General features: G+C 41.7%; 1 protein-coding gene across 1 annotated transcript in view; it reads right to left on the bottom strand.

Moving 5' to 3' along the window:
- Positions 1-5,559: 5,559 nt before the first annotated feature.
- KATNAL1 (katanin catalytic subunit A1 like 1) overlaps positions 5,560-22,715 on the bottom strand; it is a 163,868-nt gene continuing 146,712 nt past the window's right edge. Inside the window, exons 10-11 of the mRNA XM_066583135.1 lie at positions 11,601-11,727; positions 5,560-6,682 (exon numbers count right to left, since the gene is read on the bottom strand). Coding sequence (XP_066439232.1) covers positions 6,484-6,682; positions 11,601-11,727 — 326 coding nt within the window. The 3' untranslated portion in view covers positions 5,560-6,483. The remainder of the gene's footprint in view (positions 6,683-11,600; positions 11,728-22,715) is intronic.

Here is a 22,715-nt window from a genome sequence, read left to right as displayed (position 1 = left end):
ACTACTCGAGCGATTAGTGCCTTATGCGAGTACCTGCAAGCTCGTCCCTAAAGATTCAGGTGCCGGAGGGGGAGAGCAGTGAGTTGCAAGAGTGAGCAGGGGGAGCGGGGGGGAAAAGAGTGAGAGAAAGATCTCCGCCCCCCATTCCTCCCCGCTCTCCCCCGTCGCTCCCCGCCGGCACCCAAATCTTTTGAGACGAGCGGGCACATACTCGCATAAGGCACTACTCGCTCGAGTAGTTTGCCTTAGCGAGTACACTCGCTCATCTCTAATTAGCAAAGATAGAGGATTTTCACATGCGAGTGTGATGTGATTTTTGTGTGTAAAAGCACGCTTATGGGGCAGTTCAATATGACACCTCCAGATCAATAACAGATATTTTTAAGGAATTAATGGATGGTAAGTAGATGAAATAAATCACAGTGGACAATTATAATGTACTTTTATTATTAATTCAAGGTAAAATGTTAAAACAACTGGATTTTCTAGCACACGGTCAATGTACAATTCATCTTGTCAATAAATAGAGTTATAAATAAAACTAACATCATCCATATGTCCCATAATAAAAATAATAGTAGTACCACATAATATTACATTGCAGAAGTAAACATGGTGGGAGAGGTCCTATTCAGTGTTCTAGAATTAAAAGTTATACAAGTTTTTATTCTACATTGTTTCTTTGTATTTTCAAGATCTTTGGAGTCAGAGGTAGATAAAATTGAATTTCAGTGTGTTTAGCAAACTGAAAGATTTTAAGACTCAATTTAAATAAGGTCTCCATTCACTGACAGCAAGCAGGGATCTTGAAATAGTAAGGAATTCAAACACTAAAAGCATATTAGAAATGTGTAGAAATGCTTTACTTTAAATTATGTTTAATTTGTGTAAAACTGAAGAAATTCTTTCACAAAACTTTATAGAAATGTAAACTGGTCCGTCCTCTAGAATGTGCTGACAGATCCCGCACTTTGACTTACACTTTTGGTGGTTTGCATTGGTACATAAGTGCGAGTTTGTTCAATTTATTGTGGACCTGAAAAATCACTCTACAGTGCTGGCCATTAGAAGTCTCACTTTCTTTAAATTTACTGTCCACTGCCTGTTGCCATGTCAAGTCTGTCTCTAGCGCCAGAGAGAGAACACAGGAAGTAAAGGTGGAAGTTGTTTCATGCTGCCCTTAGAAATCTATGGAGAAGAGAGGTGAGAGAAGAAAGCTGCTGCAAAGGGAAAAAGACTGACACAGATGGAGATGTTGCAAACTAGTTTAATGTCACAGCTACTGAAATCTATACTGCTCAGTAATGCTGTACAATGTCCTGGGTAATGCTCTCATTTCTCTCTGTCTGCTATAGAGCTAGGGAGGCAAAATCTGCTCTTTGTTTTCTATATGTGCAATGTGTAGAAGATCTATATCAGTTTCCTCCCATCAGCTCAGGGAAGACTGTGAATAGAGATGTAGTCTGCAAAGGAAAAATGGTGAAGAATATAGGATTCAAGTCATATAATGGCCATAAATAGTGTTATTCTTCATGTATACAAACCTCAGCTCATTCTAAAGGGTCACTTTAAACTGTGGGTATGCTTTAAAAGAAAGCATGACTCAAAAGTTGTTTTTTTTTAAAAAAGGTAGTAGTAAGCTAAGTTTTTTGCTAGTAGTAGCAGCTGGTAATTTCCTCCCCTGATTAATAAAACACTTGCTGTGCAGAGTACCTAACTTTTCAGATGACTTTGCAAAAAAAAAAAAGCTAATATGTGCACATGAGCAACAACACTATTACTGGCCATTATATGATTTGTATCCTGCATTTTCCCCCCTATGTGATGTGTACATCAGATTCTCAAACCTCTCAGAACTGGTGGGAGAAGCCTGGCTGCGTTCTATAGACTGTGCAGAGAAATGCTGATTCTGGTCTCTATATGTCTGTAACACACATAGAGACATATCATGGAGGACACTACAGCAGTACTGACCACTGGAGAGGAGATTTCAATATCTAAAACACAGTAAACCGTTACTGTAGGCAGTGTCTTTTTAAGTCTCTTCCCCTCCCCCTGCTCCTTTCTGTACACCTCAATGAGTATGATGATTTATCCTCCTCCTCCACTTTCCATCATCCCATTTCCAGTAACACCCCTGACAGCAAGTAGTGGACAGCAACCCAGGAGAAAGGCATAATGGGATATTGGGGTTAGCTGTAGTAACACCTAAATGTTTAGGTTGTGCGTGAATTTTGGCTTAGATTGGCTAAGGCTTAAAGGGGTGTTCCCATCTTGGCTTTTCATATCCAAGATGGGAAACCACTGCCATAGTTACTGGCTATCCAGCTGGAGCCTGTGGAAAGAGAACAATGAGAGCACTTAGCTCAGAACCATTTCTGTAGCCCTCATTGAAATGAATGTGAGCTAATGAAACAGCATAGCACAGCATACTGCAGTGTTACATAAACTTTCTTCAGCTCCCATTATCTTCAATGAAAGCTACGTAAGGCTGAAGCACTCCGCTCTTTTTGACAGGTGGTCGAAACAGAACATCAAGTTTTACCATTATGGCCATGAAAAAAAAAAAAAGCAAATCCCTTTTTCCAGTCTGGAACAGTCCCTTTAAATCCTAGAAATTTTTCTAACAAGTCATAAAAAATGTTTTTTTTGGCTGAGAAACGTATCACTTTTTCCTCTCCTCAATGGGTTCTTCAGAGCTACACTGCATACATTGGCTAAAACTTTGAAGTCTTTATTAAGTTATTGTAATAGATCCAATTAGCTTTGCACCTATAAAATAGATTGGATTGTAACTAGGGATGAGCGAGTATACTCGCTAAAGCACTACTCACTCGAGTAATGTGCCTTAGCTGAGTATCTCCCTGCTCGTCCCTAAAGATTCGGGGGCCGCCGCAGCTGACAGGTGAGTTGCAGCGGGGAGCGGGGCAGAGCGGGCGGGAGAGAGGGAGAGCGAGATCTTCCCTCCGTTCCTCCCTGCTCTCCCCCGCAGCTCCCCGCCCCGCGGCGGCACCCAAATCTTCCGGGACGAGCAGGGAGATACTCGGCTAAAGCACATTACTCGAGCGAGTAGTGCCTTAGCGAGTATACTCGCTCATCCCTAATTGTCACCATAGATGTGAAAATGATCAACTCTGACCTCTAAATCATGTTCCACTTGGTGATATTAAGGTGTATGGTCTATGGTCGGTACACAACACAAACCAAACAACATAACCAGTGAGTTGGTTATATGTTACTGGAAGTACTAGACTTACAAAAAGAGCAAATGGTTAAAAAAAATCCAAATCTACGCATTGGTCAGTATTCTCTTAAGTCAGAAAAAAAACTGCCAGAGCAGAACATCCTTGTCTCAAATTTTGCAAGAATGCTATTATAATTGGATTAGTGGCAAGAGTTTACCAAACAGACAGAAATGTAATTACGCTTGTAATATCTTTACAACTGGAAGGATTTTCGCTGAGCAAATTGACATATTGCCTTATCTTTGCCACAAAGGTTCAAATTGCACAATGGATCAGAATAGGCATGACATACCGTCTAATTGTGCTCCTAAGTAGCTTTCTATTGTATTTAGGGTGGGCGTAAAAAATGCTATCTTCATTTTCATGTAAACAAGGAGAATATATTTTTTAAAAATGTTGATATTTAGATAAGTTGTGGCACTGGAAAAATGCAACCAAGCAAGCATGGTAATGTGATTATAGTACATGGATGGTACAGTATAACAGAATATGAAATATGGAGCTAAATCCAATCCTTAGTAAATAAGGTGCGGAACTGCTATTTAAAAGGAACAGTAAAGACAAAGCAGATACACTGTGGTATGCCTAATGCAGGGATTCTTAATACAGGGATTCTAGAAAGAAATCTAAACACGTTGGTGCATCACTTCACCATCAGGCCCGAACTAGGTATAACACAGTGGAGCAGTCCCATTGAAAATGAATGGAGCAGTGCCGCGCATGCATAACCGCTGCTCTATTCAGTCTCCTCCTAACTTCGGGAGTGCAGTGAGGAGGAAGGGGAAAAATGGATCCCCATTCTCAGAATCAGTGGTTGTCTTAACAGTGAGACCCCCACCGATCAGACTTTTATCACCTATCCGATGGTAGCCGATAAAAGTGAATCTTGATACAGCCCCTTTAAAGCTGGATGCACTTCTACAACTGCTAAAATAATGTGGTTTCATTTTACTGTCATTGTACATGGAAGATGAAATTCTCTAGCATAGTACTACTAATAATACATCATATCATCTCTAGTTTATGTGCCTTGGAACAACCCTCAACCTCTGCCCATAACATCTAAGGGCCCTTTTATAATGGACAATCGGTCAGGCTCAGATTCCCGACAAGTCATCCCAGCAATAATCATTCCTGTGCTTTTACTGAGGAACTAGCATCGTTGACTGAATGGAGGCGGAGTGGGACGGGATCGTTCCGGCCCACCTGCCTCCAATTACAGTAAGCAGTTCTTCATGTAGGAACTGAACAATGAATGAAAAGCAAATAAAGTCTTTGTTTGTCATTCAGTCAGTGCATGCATTTACACCGAATGTAAACCTTCCCCTGGATCCTGGAATCTGAACAATTTATCATTCCGTGTAAAAGGACTCCAATTAAATGAAGGTCAGCACTCAATTGTAATAAAAAGTTATGGCACTACTTTAAGTACCTGCTGTATGTATTAATTATATCTTTCTATACAAGGTCCGTATAGATGAAGATTTACCATGGTGAAGACCCATGCAACAGGTGAGAAAAAAAAGTTTGCAGGATATAAAGAAGTTAAAAAGTTATTTTCCAGGGAGCAAAAGTTTAACCAACAGGCTCAGAGTGACGGAATAACATAAAAGAAGGCATACTCGCCTTACACACTCCTATTCTGCTGATGCCTGGTCCCCCGCTAGTCCTCATCTCTGAATGCAGCAATCCACTGGTGTTTTCACCAAAACCAGGGACACGTGACGTAGTCAATCACTGGCTTACTTTGGCCAGTGATTAACTGTAGCAGTCACATGTTCTGTTCTCAGGACATCATCACTGCTGCAGCGAGATGTGGAGACCAGCAGGGGACCAAGTAGCGGGGAAATGGTAAGCTGGTAAGTAGAGTATGCCTTATTTTATGTTATTCCACCACTCTGAGCATGTTTGAAGAATATTTTCTTCCCTGGATAACTCCTTTAAGGAACTTTTTTACAACAGACCAGTTTGACCAGAAAGGAGTTGGTCAAGAAGTGCATTCTAGATGCATTTTGCATGATGTAGAGCAAAAACATGATGGTACCGTATTAGCCAGAAAAATCTATGATGTTAAATACTCTTGTACCAAAAAAAAAAAAAAATACAAAAAGTATCATACAGGTGAAACCTTTTTTGGCTATCCAGGAAAATGTGTATGCAAGCTTTCAAGTCTACCCGGCCTCTTCATCAGTTTAGTATAACATATATCATTCACATGTGCCAGTTTCACACCATCTGTGTTTGATACATTGAGGCATCTTCCATTATCAAAATGTAGAGCAAATGTATTGTAGTACTGAAATGAGCCTTTTTTATTAGTATTCCAGTATTCAACATTGTAGACTTTTCTGGCTAACACTGTACCACACTATTTTTGCTCTACATCCTGATAAGATATCCCAATATACCGATAACAGATGGACCTCAAGAAGCTACTGAAGAAACTGACCCAACTGAACGATATAGGTTCTTACACCACCCTGACGAAGAGACCAAGTAGCCTCAAAGCTTGCATATAACAATTTTTCTGGTTAGTCAATAAAGGTTTCACCTCTCTAATACTTCGTCTTTTTTTATACAGGAGTATTTAACATCATAAGTACATTTTGCAACTTCTTACAACTAGTAATCCCAGTTGCAGGATAACCCTTCCCAATATTTAATTTAAGCCGTAGATGAGGGACATCTCAGTAGATGTTTTAGAGGGAAAAAAGTTTTTAGAAAGTGGTTGAATTTCATGTGGACTCAAACTACGGTAGACTAATATTTCGGAGGGGTCTCCATTAGGCAGAAACTGAATGTTAAGGGTAAGATGAATTTCATTCACAAGAGAGGATCACCAGTCGAAAACCAAAAAAGGATCTGCAAGTGTACATTTTGACATCATCACAAACCTCTAAATGTTTCTGCTCCATGAGTGAGCTGCAATGAATAGGATTGGCGATGTGATTATTGGTATTCTTGCAAACAGTGTGTTCTGATCACAGAATGAACGACTTTATAGATATACGAGTAATGCTGGGACTCAACCCAAAACTGAAGTCAGCAAAGGGAAATCGTACAGTCAGACACAATTATGAAGAGTTATGGATTTTTCGCTCTCATAAAACCACTCCAGAATGAGAGGGAAAAGGAACTGGATCTTGGCTTTAGTCAATAAAGGGCACCAAAGTGAGGATGTCTAGAGTTAGTGGGAATGCTATATAGCAACGTTCAAAGCTTCAAAGTTTATATCTTACTAAGCAGAACCAAATTCACCCATCCACTTTTCATACTTTTCCAAGTCTGATGCAGAAACAGACTTTGAGACTTTCTTTAGTGCCAAGTCAAAGTCTGCCATTGTCACAGGCATCTGTAGTTCATCCTTGGACAGAGCACGGATCTGTTCTGGTGTTAAGCCCTGGATACGTCTGCGCATGGCCATCATGGAGGCGTCCCTGAAAAACATAATCCAAAGTTTATTTTAAGTAGCTTTCTATTGCTCACTAAATCATTCTGTATTCAGACTCAACAAAACTCCCTGCTGGGCAAACATTGTGCACAATAGATATAAAACTTAGTTTGCAAAACTTGCATGAATTTTACTGGCACAAGACATAATATAATTCTTGAGCAAGTACTACATATTGCCAAACATCTGCCAAAACGGTAAGACCTAAAAGCACTGCAATATTACTGACATGCCAACCTATGAAATAACAGATACAGCAAGGATGACAGTTGTGTGCAGACACCGCCTTTCATCTTACCCCTTAGATCAAAATATACCTAGTAGGCACAATAGTACATATTTCTAGATTAACCCCCAGGAGTTTAGGATGAACTCGGTTTCTTCTACAGGTAAAGGACATTACAGTTTTCAGTGGACAGTACTTGCCCTACTTTAAACAGCTATAGGTCTGGTTCTATCAGGGTGATCACAATGCTCATAGTGTCATTTTAAAAATAGGATTGGCTTTAAAATGACACTAAATGCAAGTAAAGTTGTTCTTACAGAACTGGAGCTACAGCCGTTTAAATGGAGTTGGGCATACTGATTTTACAGCTGTCATTTTTAATCAGTCTGCAGAGGAGAGTAGGAAAGGGAGGGGAGACCATCAGGCAGCAGAGAAGATCTAGGATTCTTCTGTATATCTCCCTGTCCTAGGGGAGGGGTGACAGGACTTCTTGTTCATGTTATCACCCCCCATCCATCAGAGAGCATATTTGCTCTTCGATTGTCACATATTGGGTTTTCACCCAGAAAAGGAGTGAAATAATGAGGACTTGCTTATCTAGTCACTCCTGTACAATGTTTAACCCCGCTAAGGCTGCAGTCATTGCGGACCATGGCATCAAAACTTTTTTCCCTTATACAGGACCTTAAATAAATATTGAAAAAATAAAAAACAACCCCCCCTACACGTAATTGGTATTGCCATATCCATAACAACCTATACTATAAAATATTACATAATTTATCAAGCACAGTTTCGTGAGAATTTGTTTACCAAGCAGAAGATAATCTCAGATCCGGTGTAGAAGCACAGGGCCCTTAGGAGAAATACAAATCACACCAGCCTGTTGTGGTATCAAATGATTTCTAATGTATTCAAAGTTGCATGTGGTTTATATATCATAAATGACATCACAGGAAAAGTATATACCTCCAAAACTAATAAGAATACATGATAGGCTATAACTAAAATGATTAACATAAGTTACACCTTTAAGGTGTAACTATAATATATAAATAAGCTGTTATTATTTCATTAGGAAGGAATGCAAAGGAGGGGGTCTCCAGGACTACCTTATTTTCTGTCTTACCCAGTACCACTCACTGATATATAGAAATGGTTACATTTAACCCCTTCACTATTCATACTAGCAGGATGCTATATCTTCCTAGTCTACAATCTAATAGCAAAAACAATTAACCGATACATTGATCTACAATTTTCTTAACACACAGAAAATGCCATTTTTAAAAAGGCGGGAAAAAAACCCAACAAAATTAGCCATTTTTGACCATCCCGATTCCTCTAAACAGAAATAAAAAGTTACTTAAAACAACATATATACCTGAAAATGGAGAAAATAAACACTACAAGTTGTCCCACCAGAAACAGGCTTGATAAAGCTCTTTAGACTGAGAAATAAAAATGCTGTGGTCCGGGAATGTGATGCCACAAAAAAAGAGGTAACAGAATAAAAACTCTATAAATTTGGTGTTGCCATAGTCAGAATGATTGGTAGAATAAAAGGCAACATAATATTTATACCACAGGGGAATACCATAAAAATAAATTAAAAAATACAATGGTAAAATTGCTTTTTTCCCATCGCCCCCAGAAAAAAAAGTTTAATAAAAGTTATTCAATACATTATACGTACCCACAATTGGTTCATATGAAAACTAGAACTCATCTCACAAAATACAGGGCTATATACAGTTACACTGGCAAAAAAAATTAATGCGTTATGAATAGAGATGAGCGAGCGTACTCGGAAAAGCACTACTCGCTCGAGTAATGTGCTTTATCCGAGTATCGCTGTGCTCGTCCCTGAAGATTCGGGTGCCGCTGCGGCTGACAGGTGAGTCGCAGCGGGGAGCAGGGGAGAGCGGGCGGGAGAGAGGGAGAGAAAGATCTTACCTCCGTTCCTCCCCGCTCTCCCCTGCAGCTCCCCGCTCCGTGCCGGCACCCGAATCTTCAGGGACGAGCACAGCGATACTCGGATAAAGCAACTCGAGCGAGTAGTGCTTTTCCGAGTACGCTCGCTCATCTCTAGTTATGAATGCTAGAGCACAAAAGGGGATATGATTTACTGTCTCTTTAGGCTAAAATTAGTTATGTGATAAAGGGGTTAAAAATACACTTCTATCGACCGAGTTCTGTGTCAAATATATTTACATGAGACAAATTCAAAATCTATAATTTAAAAAAAAGTGACATTTTTTATTCTTTCAGCACTGAGCGATGCCAGCGATACTCACTCCTGAGTAACAGCACAGGAGTGAGCATCACTGGGACGGGTTTTGGGCATCGTTTGCCCAACAGCTCTACCCGTCTAAAAGGACCATTGGTCTCTTTTATGTCAGATTACTATGCAGGGCCTGACGTAAAGTCTATGAGTTAGCAGGGAATGGTGGAAGATTCCAACTCTGAAGCTTGCAGAATTGTAATTGTAGCTTTGGCCATAATACTGGCTGCAGCTCAAGACCAGTACATAATAAATAATGCAATGCATTTACAAAGTTATCCTTTGTATAGATTAGGTCGATACATAACCTGCAAAATGATGTGTAAATGGGAAGATGTGCTTTAAATAAGTGGTCTACTTTCATTCATATCTGTCCTGGTGGCTCAGGATGACAACCCGGTAGTGGGGCAAAATGCTTCAGATAGTAATGCCTCTATGAGCACACAAGCGCATCATATTTTAACTTCTGTTCCAATTAAAATATAATGCTAAATATGAGAGAGACTGTAGAAATCAACCACCGTAGATGTTAATTGTGCAAATTGGTCCATTTTGACACAGTTTCATGCTTTCAATGAAACAAAAATCACTTAATTTTTAGAAAGCAGCGCGGCTAAAAGCAATTAAATAGACAATCGAAAAATTCTTCCCCCAGATATTAAATCTGTAATTACATTTCTAAGGAGCTGAGAGCGGTTGATTAATTGCACAAGCAGATTTGCTTAAGACAGCTAAGAGATTGCTAAATTATTTAGGAAAGGTTAAAGGGGTTGTCCCGAGGCAGCAAGTGGGTCTGTACACTTCTGCATGGCCATAATAATGCACTTTGTAATATACATTGTGCATTAATTATGAGCCATGCAGAAGTTATAAAAAGTTTTATACTTACCTGTTCCGTTGCTGGCGTCCTCGTCTCCATGGTGCCGACTAATTTTCGCCCTCCGATGGCCAAATTAGCCGCGCTTGCGCAGTCCGGGTCTTCTGCAGTCTTCTATGGGGCTCCGTGTAGCTCCGTGTAGCTCCGCCCCGTCACGTGCCGATTCCAGCCAATCAGGAGGCTGGAATCGGCAGTGGACCGCACAGAAGAGCTGCGGTCCACGGAGGAAGAGGCCATCTTCAGCGGTGAGTAGAGAAGTCACCGGAGCGCGGGGATTCAGGTAAGCGCTCCGGTGAGCTTTCTTTACCTCCCTGCATCGGGGTTGTCTCGCGCCGAACGGGGGGGGGGTTGAAAAAAAAAAAAACCCGTTTCGGCGCGGGACAACCCCTTTAAGGTTTTACCCAATGAGATTTCACCTTTCAGAAAAAGAAGATGTGGTGAATGAGAGGGAGAAAGAGTAGAAGGGACATTTTTGTATCTGGTTTAATTCTCCCACAAATGTGCAAACTAATAAAATGCATCAACATGGTGTCAATTATAAGCAAATGTATTAAAAGGAGTTTTACAGCTTCAAGAAAGAAGACACAATGGTTTATGTAGCGAAAACTGATGCAAGTTTTCTAAGGGTGTGGCCCCATTGAGAAGTCGGCACATTGCTGTCACAGCAATGCAGCCAACAACCCCACCAGTGGTGTAGGTCTGTGTGGCTTGCTAACGAACTAAGTGGCCACTAGTTGTAAGTAAATGGCCACGCGGTGGTCTAAAACAGCACAACTGTTTACAGGTAACCTGGATTTAGGAAAGAATTTCTTTTCCTTAAAAATTTGAAAAATTGGCTTTTAACTCATTGGGTTTTTTATTGCCTTTCTTGGGAATCAACATTGGGGGGTAATAGGCTGAGCTGGATAGTCACATGTCGTTTTTTTGGCCTTACATACTATGTAACTATATCATAGTGACATGTTAGGAGCTTTAATTGGTGGGTCCCGGGTGCCGAGACCCCCACAGATCGCTTAAAAAAAAAAAAAAAAAAAAAAAAAGGTAGAAGCGCTCATCTCAGCACTTGCCCATTCAACTGTTTCCATCACTTCTCGGGTCTGAAAGACTGTGGAGACTATACACTGCTTGCAATGGCAGCCAAAAGGGCACAGTACTCAGATGAGCTCTCCTACCCATTTGTTTTACCGATTAGTGGGGGTCTCTGCACCCGGAGCCCACTGATCAAAAGTTCTAAGGTGTTACTATGACATGTCAGAAGTTTTTAAAACGTTTAATTCATTAGCAAGCCACGTGGACCTGCATCACCGGCAGGGTTGTGGGCCACTTCATTGCTACAACCTGCCACATGGTAGCCTCAACATGGGACTGTACCCTAATTAACGTATTATATCTGTTGCTCATGGATGCCAACATCTCTGATTGCAAGAATTCAATAAAAGCCTTGATTTTAATTTATTGCAACTGTAATGTCCCTTTAAGATAAAATACCGTGCATTACAACGCTACAGTACAAGTACCTGCAAACATTGGTGATATCAGCACCAGAGTATCCCTCAATCTTCTCTGCAATGACCTCCAGGTTTACTACTGGGTCCAGCTCAACTTCTCGGAGATTTATTTTCAGTAGCTCAGCTCTTCCATTAGCTGTGAGAGAGAGAGAAAGCAGACTTTACTTTTCAGCGATTAATAATAGAACAAGTTCCCAAAAGAACTGAAAACATAAGCATAGTCTAAAATTTGCCAGGATTAAATCAATTACATACAAATTATATTCTCTCATGAGATTCCACTTGGCTGTCAGGTGCCAAGTTCTGATAAAATGCCATCGCAAACTATCATTGCAGATTTAGCTGAACATATGTGCACTGTATAATAATGGGCATGGAAGTACTGATGGCTAACTACATAGCCTGTGGTGGTATCTGCCGTTTCTAGTCTAGTGTTTTCTGTAGTGATAAAGCAACAATTCCCAACTAATTTGTCAGACTGGGGACACAACATGCGACATCTTAGGCAATTACAAATGTAGAGAATTAACAAACAATTAGAACATATTTCAGAAGATCAGACATTTTTTCCTCGTTCTTCTCATGAATTGTCTCTTTCTGCAAGGCACTTCTCCACTACTCTGTCTGCTATAGTATACAGAGTCTGTGTGTTAAGCCAGGACTGTTTAGCAAAGTTTTACACATATACGTTATGGAGAAGCATACCATTTAAAGAGATGTGTAGCAAAACTCATACCGTCGCGTTGGTGAAGAAAAATTATACATAAAGAATAGGATGATCGCAACATTGGTTGAGGTGCTGACTACCAGATGACGCACCACATGGTTAGGAGTGAGCGAACAGGAGAATGGAACTGAAAGACTGGTGGTGATGGTATACTATAAGCTTGAAATTATTAACAATGTGGTGCAAATCGAGTATGCTAATACTTGAATGAGCATCAAGCTCGGAAGAGTACGCTCACTCAACTCTAGTTGTGACCCTTTTACTTTTCCTATTTAGGACCTAAAGAATGCTCGTTCCAAATTTCACGCTTGTACGACACCGGGAAGTTAAGAGAATTAGTAAAGAGTCAGTGAGTGAGTCAGTCAGTCAAGTCTTTCACCATACATAGTAAGTGACTAGCATAAGAAAATGCGTTTTGGGGATAACCCCTACCATTGTTTGTATACTGTTTAGAGATGAGCGAGTATACTCGCTAAGGCTAACTACTCAAGCGAGTAGTGTCTTAGCCGAGTATCCTCCCGCTCGTCTGTAAAGATTCGGGGGCCGGCGGGGGAGAGCGGGGAGATCTCTCTCTCCCTCCCCCCCCCCCCCCCCGCTCCCACCTGCTCACCGCCGCAACTCACCTGTCACCCGGAGATACTCGGCTAAGGCACTACTCGCTCGGGTAGTTAGCCTTAGCAAGTATACTCGCTAATCTCTAATACTCTTACCAACTGAACTGACTAACGAGTTTTCCCTGAAATGCGTTTTCTTATGCTGGCCACGCACAATATTTAATAAAGGGAGATGTTTTTGCCCAATATTGTTACTAGGTTTCCATAGCCGTTAATATACTGATGAGTCGGCTCCTAACAGCTCTCTGCACTGGCTGATTGAGGGGGTTTTCGAACCTTTATTAAGTCCAATAAAAGCAATATAACAGGCAAACAGCCCTCCAGACGTTCTACTGTAACACCACTGTATTTCAAACTGTATACCATGATTAAGAACTTCAAAGACTCCAGAGAATATGCCCAATAAATAGAACCAATAGGCTATGTTTGAGCCATGAAATTTAACCCCAGTTGTGCTGGTGTAAACCACTGATTTTCTTTAACCTTAGGAAAATTTCTATATTGAAAATACATATAATTTTCAGAGATCTGCAGGTCTTTTCTTCTACCCCTTACTATGCGCATGGATGCTGGGTGTTCACTATATTGGTGGTCATGCTGTGGATAAAAAGTTCTGTCTTTGTTTTATTTGTTTTTCTTCTTGAGAAGTCCGATGTTAAATTAAAACAAAGTGGGTATCATCAACTGCAAAGCATTGAAAAAGATGTGATACTGTGAAATATCTGAATGACCTCTTTCGTATTGTGTCATATAAAATGCCAAATAAACGTTCCTTTAAAAATACATATAATTCATGTTGACACTTATTCAATACATGATGCATTAGAACAGCAACAATTTTTCAAACATGCTACTTTAATGAAAACAAGACACAACATGCTTATTATTTATACCCTGCAGTATTCTAGTATTGCATCTCAGAATCCAATATTCATCCCGCCTATAAAGATGTCGCCCATCACCTCCACATACAGGTTTATTTACTTTCTCAATTGCAAAAATTTTTTTTTTTAACCGTGGCATCCCAAAAACGCACTTCCATGAAATGTTTTGCCATAACTGATGACTGAAGCATGTTTTTCACTATGTAAGAAATGTGTTCAGACACTCGTGTCTTTAACCTACAGTAAGTATATTGAATATATTGTATTGGGCAACCACTGCATGTACTACAGTATATTACATGGTGTGACTTACAATTCAAAAGAGAACCTATCTCAACATTTTGACCTGTATGTAACGGGAATGTCAGTGTGTGTTTCACAGAATACATCCAAACCGAACATTGACCTATTCCATATTTGTAAGACCCCTTGTACGATAACCATATGGCTCTCGTCGAATGAATGAATAAAATGGCTCAAATGCTTATGACACTAAAGCCAGCACATCTCTGGACTGGATCGTCTACACGAGAGGCAGTTTTCATTTCAGATGTGAAGGTAAGTGTTAGGTGCATTGTTCAGACACAATCTTCTACTTCTGTGTCTGGCAAATACTGGCGTCGTCCCATTCTCTGTGTTCCCTGAGCTTATATTCACTCTCTTCCAGCTCTCCTAGGAAGCTTCTGGTCTTCTGTTCAGCTGATGTTCCTTTTCTAATCCCTGTCCTATATAGCTGCCCTGGGCCTGTCACACCTTGCTGGAGTGTTGTTGAGCGTTTTGTTCCCATCACGTCCTATCCAGCCGCTGCTTCGGCAGTTACCTTGCTACCTTGCATTGTGTTCTTCATTCATGTACTCTGTAGTCTGTTGTTCCCCTTGTCCGCTTCTCTGTTTATCATTGTCCGCTTTTTCCTCCTTTGTTTCTGCACTCCCAGGTGTTGTTCTATCTTTGCCCTACAGGTGTTCTGGCCCGCCAGGGTAAGTCAGCACCTAGAGGAAGACCGTGGGGTCGTCCTTATTGGGACGAGTGCTCTGCTTGTAGGCAGGGGTTTCCCTCTCCTGTTTATCAGTTCAGGGCAAGATACCTTCCCTAGTTTCCATCCATATACGGGGCTGTTCAGCTGGTATCTTACCTCCCATGCTGGGGTCGGCTGTCAGCCGTGCTGGATCGGATCTTCAACTACCAAGTAGGTTGACACAGTGGTTCCACATCCACAGTCCTTACAGTAAGAAGATCTGTGTGTATTTTGCATCACATTTATTTGGATAGACCGATTGATTCTACAAACATATTCTTTCGCTTTCCAAAATAACCATCAGACCGCTACCTTTGTTTCCCTTCGCCATAAAGTACCATCACTGGTCAAGTAAAGCAAATGTTTAAGGAGGCAAGACTACAAGCATCCCAGGTATTTGTAATCACTACTGCAGCAAAAAGTTGCATTCAGACAAGCACTCAAGGACACATACTTTATGGTAAGTTCTTACTTAAAGGAGATGTCCCGAGGCAGCAAGTGGGTCTATACACTTCTGTATGGCCATAATAATGCACTTTGTAATGTACATTGTGCATTAATTATGAGCCATACAGAAGTTATAAAAAGTTTTATACTTACCTGCTCCGTTGCTGGCGTCCCCGTCTCCATGGTGCCGACTAATTTTCGCCCTCCGATGGCCAAATTAGCCGCGCTTGCGCAGTCCGGGTCTTCTCCTCTTCTCTATGGGGCTCCGTGTAGCTCCGTGTAGCTCCGCCCCGTCACGTGCCGATTCCAGCCAATCAGGAGGCTGGAATCGGCAATGGACCGCACAGAAGCCCTGCGGTCCATGAAGATAGAGGATCCCGGCGGCCATCTTCAGCAGGTGAGTATGAAGACGCCGGACCGCCGGGATTCAGGTAAGCGCTGTGCGGGTGGTTTTTTTAACCCCTGCATCGGGGTTGTCTCGCGCCGAACGGGGGGGGGGGGTTTAAAAAAAAAAAAAACCCGTTTCGGCGCGGGACATCTCCTTTAAGGGGGGAGCTCTTTAAACTGAGCCATCTTTTTGCAACATTAAATTTACTCTTTTAGAAAGGATCGCACTCTGAAACATAACATATTCCTATTAGAATATCTTATACATCTCTCAGTATTTCCCTTGGAAAAAAAACACTTTTTTGAAAGTCAACTTTAAAGACCTTGAAAAGTCTCCCAATGTTCTTTGTAATTCATTTTTATATGTGTTAAGTAATAAGTTCTCACAGCAGCAGGCAGCATAAAATACATGTATGAATAAATCTGGTCTAATGACATCACTTTCCAGGAAAAGCTAGAAAAAAAAAAAGTCATATACTTCAGCCAAGTCCTCACTGGAAACACATCCACTTTATATGCAGCCCGTACGACGCTCGCAATTGTTCCAGAAGCAGCAACAATCCCATAATTTATACTTCTATTCCAGTCTGGAAGTAAATGCCCTTGAACCAGAAGATTATTATGGGAAAGAGGATTAATCATGTCTCTGGATAGCTGGCTGTGATAGCAGTGCTGGCAGAAACATACCACTGCATCAGGAATGTAACATGTACCATAATTACAATAGTTTAGCAGAAAATACAGTCCAATACAATTTGAAGGAGCAATCCAGTTCATTCCAACCCTTCGCCCTCTATGGGTATTATTATGGGCACTTACTGGAGAGAACTTGTGATTAGTTAGTATCATAGGGTGAGTTGTACAGAAAACAAAGAATTGCAGGAACCCATTGAAATCAAGACTATCTGCTAAATGCAGTCCCTCCTGTAAAATAGATGTACTGCTGCTGCTCTCTACTCAATAGCTGGGGGAATCAATGAAGGAACTAACCTCTATTAGCTTTGGCATTCCCAACAGGACAAACTGAAAGGGATTTTTTAAACCAGTCAACGCACTAGTAGATAAAGGTAGCTTTATGTGAGATAATTATCGTCTGAACAGGAAATATAGCAAACTTCGCCGCTCTTCCAAGCGGATGTCAGTAATTGCAAACCACCCATTATTGAAGATCCAACGGAGTACTCGCTAGCTGTGAGTCAAGCGGCAAAAAGCAATACAAACAAAGAAATGCTGGCTCTATAAAATAGAAACTTCTTGAGTTAATCCATATAAAAATTACAAATGATAAAAGATACCGTACTGAACATTAATAAGTGTGGACGTCGTTCGGTACGGTACCTTTTATCATGTGCAATCTTTATATGGATTAAATCAAGACGATTCTATTGTATGGACCCGGCGTCTCTTCATTTGTATAGTTAAATTGAAAAAGACACTAAAGCATCCGACCAACAGTTCATGTTCTTTTACACAGTGATTACTCTTCACTTGTTCAATTTTGCAAATCGCTAAACGAATTGTTGGGAGCATTCACATGGGACGAAATATAATTTGTTGACTAGTTAGGGGGCGTGAAGTTTTTTGGCAGGCGTGTACTTGAAATTTTAACCACTTCCCCAATGCTCATTGGTTGCAGAGTCCACTGAATGCACATGAATATATGCAATCAAACTACTAACAACCACTTGTCCATCAAATCTGTGTGTGTGTGACGTAAGTTACATGCAGAGCATGTCAGTTGCCGGCTCTTAGCTCTGCCCCCTGATCACATGACGTGACGTCATCACAGGTCCTTTATCCTCCTTCTGCAGTGAATGAGGAATTGTGGGCAAACTACATGCTCCACAAACCCTGTGGCCTCAGTTGCTATGGATACAGCAGTACTCAGTCTGCCAGCTTGTACCTGGTTGTCAGACTGCTGCACACCTGTGTGGAGACTCCAAAAAATTACACCTCACAAATGTAGACATGCATAGGTGGCAGTGCAAATGGTCCAACAACATTGAAGCATTGTCCTTCACCGCTATCTTCACATCTCCAGAATGTCATATTATCTCAGCTCAAGTGCTAATGCGACCAACACCAGTCCAGCCTTCACCTAATCGTTAACTGTTGCCCAGTGTTGGAACAAACAGTCGCTGTCGTGCAAAGATGTCACCATAGAAGATTCAACGCCGCCGTGAAGCTTATGCAGCTTACATGACAGCAACAAGCCACAATTTCACCTCAGCCACCAGCTGTTCGTAAAACACATGCAGCTCATATGCAAAAGCAATGAGCGAATATGTCTCTTCAGTGACCTGCTGAAGTTTGTAAATCACGTGCAGCTTATATGCGAATGCAACGTAGCAGAGCTGTGTGTGTGTGTGTGACGTGCATGTAGCAGTACTGTGTGGGGCATTGCACCACCAGAAACACTGGTACTATAATTTCCTAATAATTACTAGTCAGTCTTTAAGTAAACATTCGTTGCTTTGGTCTGGTTTGACTGAACAGTCGGTACTGCGGCCTCACATTCTTCTCACCTGCAAGGATTTTGATTTTGTGTTTTCTTTGTTAAAGCCGTGGTTCATCACTGTTACGTCCAAGGCCAAACCAGTGAGAGATCGCAGCAGAGAGTGCATTTTTAGGCCTCATGTCCACGGGGAAAATCAGGCCCGCCGCGGATTCTTCATGTAGAATCTGTAGCAGGTCCCTCCTACCCCGCGGACATGAGGCCTAAAAATCAGAATAAACTCACCTGCTCCGGACGATGCGGATCTTCCTTGCTTCGCGGCCGGATCTTCTTTCTTCGGCCCGGCGGATGTGCTCGGCACGCCGCGGCGTGACGCGCGCATGCGCCGGGCACATCCGCCAGGCCGAAGAAAGAAGATCCGGCCGCAAAGAAGGGAAGAACCGTATCGTCCGAAGCAGGTGAGTTTAATTCTGGTATGGGTCTCCCGCGGATCCGGACGGCTTCCATAGGCTTCAATAGAAGCCTGCGGGAGCCGTCCCTGCGGGAGACCCGCACTAAAATGGAGCATGTCCATTTTTTTCCCCCGCAGGCGGATCCGCGCCTGACGGGAAAAATCACATCCGCAGGTATTTAACTACCTGTGGGTGTCCAATGCATCCCTATGGGCCGCGGATCTGCGTGCGGGAGAAACGCTGCGGATTGTAAGCCCGTGGACATGAGGCCTTAAGCAAGAAAAATAGCCAGAGCCTGTAGCAGGGACTGTTCAGTTGAGTATCACTCGCACATATTTATGTGTTATCAGGAACCAATAAGTGTCAAGTGGGAGGGCAAAATGTTCAAAAAAAAGGTGGGAGCCAATCAATATTTGGTGGGAGGCGCACTGAACAAGCACATATCTCCTTGCAAAGTTGTTAGCTAGTCATTAAAAGACAATGATGGCCCATTTATACCAGATGATAATTAACCAGCAACTACTTTTAGGGGATGTGAAATGAGGCGACTAGTGAACGAATTCTTGGTAGTCACCCAGTTGGTGGCCATGTGAACACATTAGTGCTTGTCATCCAGCTCAACCTTTCAAGTAATATAGGCATCTATGAACACACATTGTATTTTTGTATGCTCTTTGATTTCATACGGAGGTTTTTTTTTCTATTGGACTTGCATAGAACCCTACAGAAAGAAGTCATGGCATGCTCTATTGGATGCTGTGTTATGGGGATATTCATCTCAAGATCCCTTGCTTCCAGGGGAGAATATTTCCATAATGTTGTGGAACACAGTGGCAACATACAGTGGCACTCATCATATGCAATAGTACAGAGTCATAGGGACTCCATGTGCAAACGTTCAAGTTCCAGGCACATGGCTACATCACGTGCATTACACTTTAACGTGGTTGTCTGGTTTGAAAACCCAATTTAGTCTGGTTTAAAGGAAATCTAAATCCCTGTGTAGAAATTAGTATCTCCCTAATATTTTAACCACTGCTATTTGCAACAAACTTTACTCATCAGGTAATTGTCTGTTTGCATTGCAGACAGCCATAAAAGCATTTGACATATGTGAAGAAACAGTAATGGGAGAAGTAAGGCTGCTGCATTCTGATGTAGCTCGAGTCTAGACAGCACAGTCACGGGGACCAGCCATCGGTGAATTACAATGATCTGATTACAATGATCTGTGCCTTCAAGTGAAAAAATTTTTAGAAACTTATGTTCTTTCCCGGAGAACAGACGAATTTAAACACTGAAACTTTTTTTTAAGTCTTTGGCGGCTCCCAGTGATGTTGAAATGATGTTCGGCTTCAAATTGCCTGACTGTGCTTGTAAATATTTAAAAGGAATTACAGATGTATTAATGCCTGTGAATGGCACACAAACGTATGTGAGGACTATCCTTTGGGAAGTCTGCCTTTCAATGCTGTACTTTATATTTACATATAGATATATTTCGGCTTTGAAAACTCAGTTCTTTGTTGGCTTACTTTTTTTCATCTACTTTATTTACTGTATCTAAAGGGGAATGGGCCCTCCCTCAAGACATGGACTTACTTGTATGAATAATTCTTATACATAAAAATTATGGAATGAAACAGATTAAGTTTTTCTTAAAACAAAGTATCCGGTAAAAAATTAAAGTAGGACAGAGTCATGTCAACAACTAGGGGGCGCCTGCCAATTTTAGAATCCCTGTTCTAGTAAATGGGGAAGGTGCGTGGATATGAGGTCTATAGCATTAGGAGGCAGAGCACTGGGGGGGGGGGAGGGGGGGGGAGCATGGATACCAGGTGCTTTAACCCTTTGCAATCCAATTTTGGATTCAGGGTTTCCTAGGGGGCTCTCTCTTTTGGCCATTATACAATGGTGCCATCTGCTGGCTAGAGCCAGTACTGCGGTATGGGACATGCTGGAGAGGCCCCCCGACAACAGAGCAGCCAGTAATATACAGTAAGAATACCCTGCCGGACATCTTCCGACATCGGAGCTCTGCAGCCTTCAATCAGAATGTCTTCAGACGTCAGACAGTGGATTGGAAAGGGTTAAGGTACCTTCACGTGGGAAGACTGTTGGTATGTGTCTGACAGCAGTCCCAGCGACTGTCCCTCCTGTGCGTGTATACAGAAGCAATAATTGTTCAACGAATGGAAGCAAATCAGGCCGTTTCCATTCAGTGAGCAATCATCACTCCTAAATGAAAGCACACAAGTGATGATGGCTGGGGTGACTATCGGGTGCTTAAGTGCACCACAGTCATCCCTTGTAAAAGTACCCTTACCTAGTACAGCTGAAAGATTACATATATCCATTGAGTTCACCTAAGGGATGTGGAGAGGGTGTGGATAAAAGGAAGGGACATGGATAAACTTTAGAAATTTATTTCATAGAATCAGAATTGTAGAGTTGGAAGGGACCTACAGGGTCATCGAGTCCAACCCCCTCCTCAATGCAGGATCACTAAATCATCCCAGACACCTATCAATCCAGAATAATTTACCCCAATCAATCCAGAAAAAAAGAACAATAAGGCCTGAACATATGTACCAATGTCTCTAACATGGGAAAGGTTTCCCATCTGACTCCGCACGGCAATCAGATTGGATGAACATTCAAAACAAGAATTCTATACATTTGCAAACGTTTTAGTGATTCCTGTTCTAAGAAACAAAATAAGCCTTTTCTTAAGCCATTGCCTCTTACTGCTGTGCCTAGCTCCTGAGCAGACTTTTCCATACATTCACAGTTCTTATGGTAAAGAAGCCTTGACACCTCTGAAGGCTGTATCCTGTTTTTTTCCAGACTGAGAAACCATCCCACTGTCTTTTGCAGGAACTTTACATGGAATATATCACCATATTTTCTGTATGGGCCATTTATATACATACACAAATTAATCATATATGCCCCTGCCAGGCTTTTTTTGATTTCAAGACCAGATAAAAGTCATGCTTTTAATCTTTCCTCAAAACTAAACAGATGCTCCAATCACGCCTTTTGAGTATAGTTGTTCTTTTATTTTTTCCATCTCCAAGACATGCTTTTTAATGAACTGTGACTCAGCCGTAAACTGAATATTTCATATGAAGTAGCACCAAAGTGGTATTATTACATCCCTGTCCTTCAAGTCCATATCTTTTAATTCACAACAGTATCCTGCTGGCCTTAGAAGCAGCCGATAGACTAAACAGCAGCATGCCAAGTCAATGATCTACAAGGACACCCAGAGCCTTCTCTACAAGGGACTCTCCCAATTTTACTCCCCTTGGAGCATGTAGTGTATGCAGATTATAATTAACCAGATATGTAACTCTACATTTATCCACACTGAATCTTGTTTGTCAAATGGATGCCCAGAAAGACAGCGTGTCCAAATCAGCATGTAATGCCCCATTTAGACAACGATTATCACTCAAAAGAGGTCTTTTGAGTGATAATCGTTACATCATTTATATCGCAAGATAATCACGTAAACGTTGAGCGATCACCTTGCACTCCGAGGATGCAGAAGACAAGCAGGGGGGCGCTTATTCTCTGCATTCAGCTGTTCCCCGCTGGGAGCGTCTGTCTGTCATACAGTCGAGTGTTTCAAGCAAAGGATGCAGAAGAAAAGCGGGGTGTCCCAGCTTGTCTTTTGCATCCAGCTGTTCTCTGCATGGAGCACACGGCTGTTATACAGTTGAGCGCTCCGAGCGGGGTATGGAGGATAGAGCTGGACCGCTCTGTTCTTCATACCCAGCCTGTCATCAGGCAGCAGGATACAGCTGAAACAATAGTATCAGCTGTATCCTGTTGTGAATCCCTGATGAGGCTCATCGTTAAGCGATAAGCGATGGCATAGCGAAAACTGCACGATGTCAGTGCAGTTAGAAAACAATTATCGCTGGAAGGACGGCTTTTGAGCGAATTTTAAGTGATAATCGTTGAGTCTAAATGGGCCTTAATGCCCCCTTTAGAGGGAACGATCATCATTTAGAAAAACATTTAAAGGAATGAAACTGCACGATAACAGTTCAGTTTAAACGGGGCAACCGACTTAATGACGAGTGAAAATTGAGAGGTCCTCACTCATCCTTTAGATTTAGCCGGCATAAAAAT

The sequence above is a fragment of the Eleutherodactylus coqui genome, chromosome 1 (genome assembly GCF_035609145.1).
Source record: "Eleutherodactylus coqui strain aEleCoq1 chromosome 1, aEleCoq1.hap1, whole genome shotgun sequence".
In the NCBI taxonomy this organism is placed as follows: Eukaryota; Metazoa; Chordata; class Amphibia; order Anura; family Eleutherodactylidae; genus Eleutherodactylus; species Eleutherodactylus coqui.
This window is presented reverse-complemented; position numbering and strand designations above follow the sequence as displayed.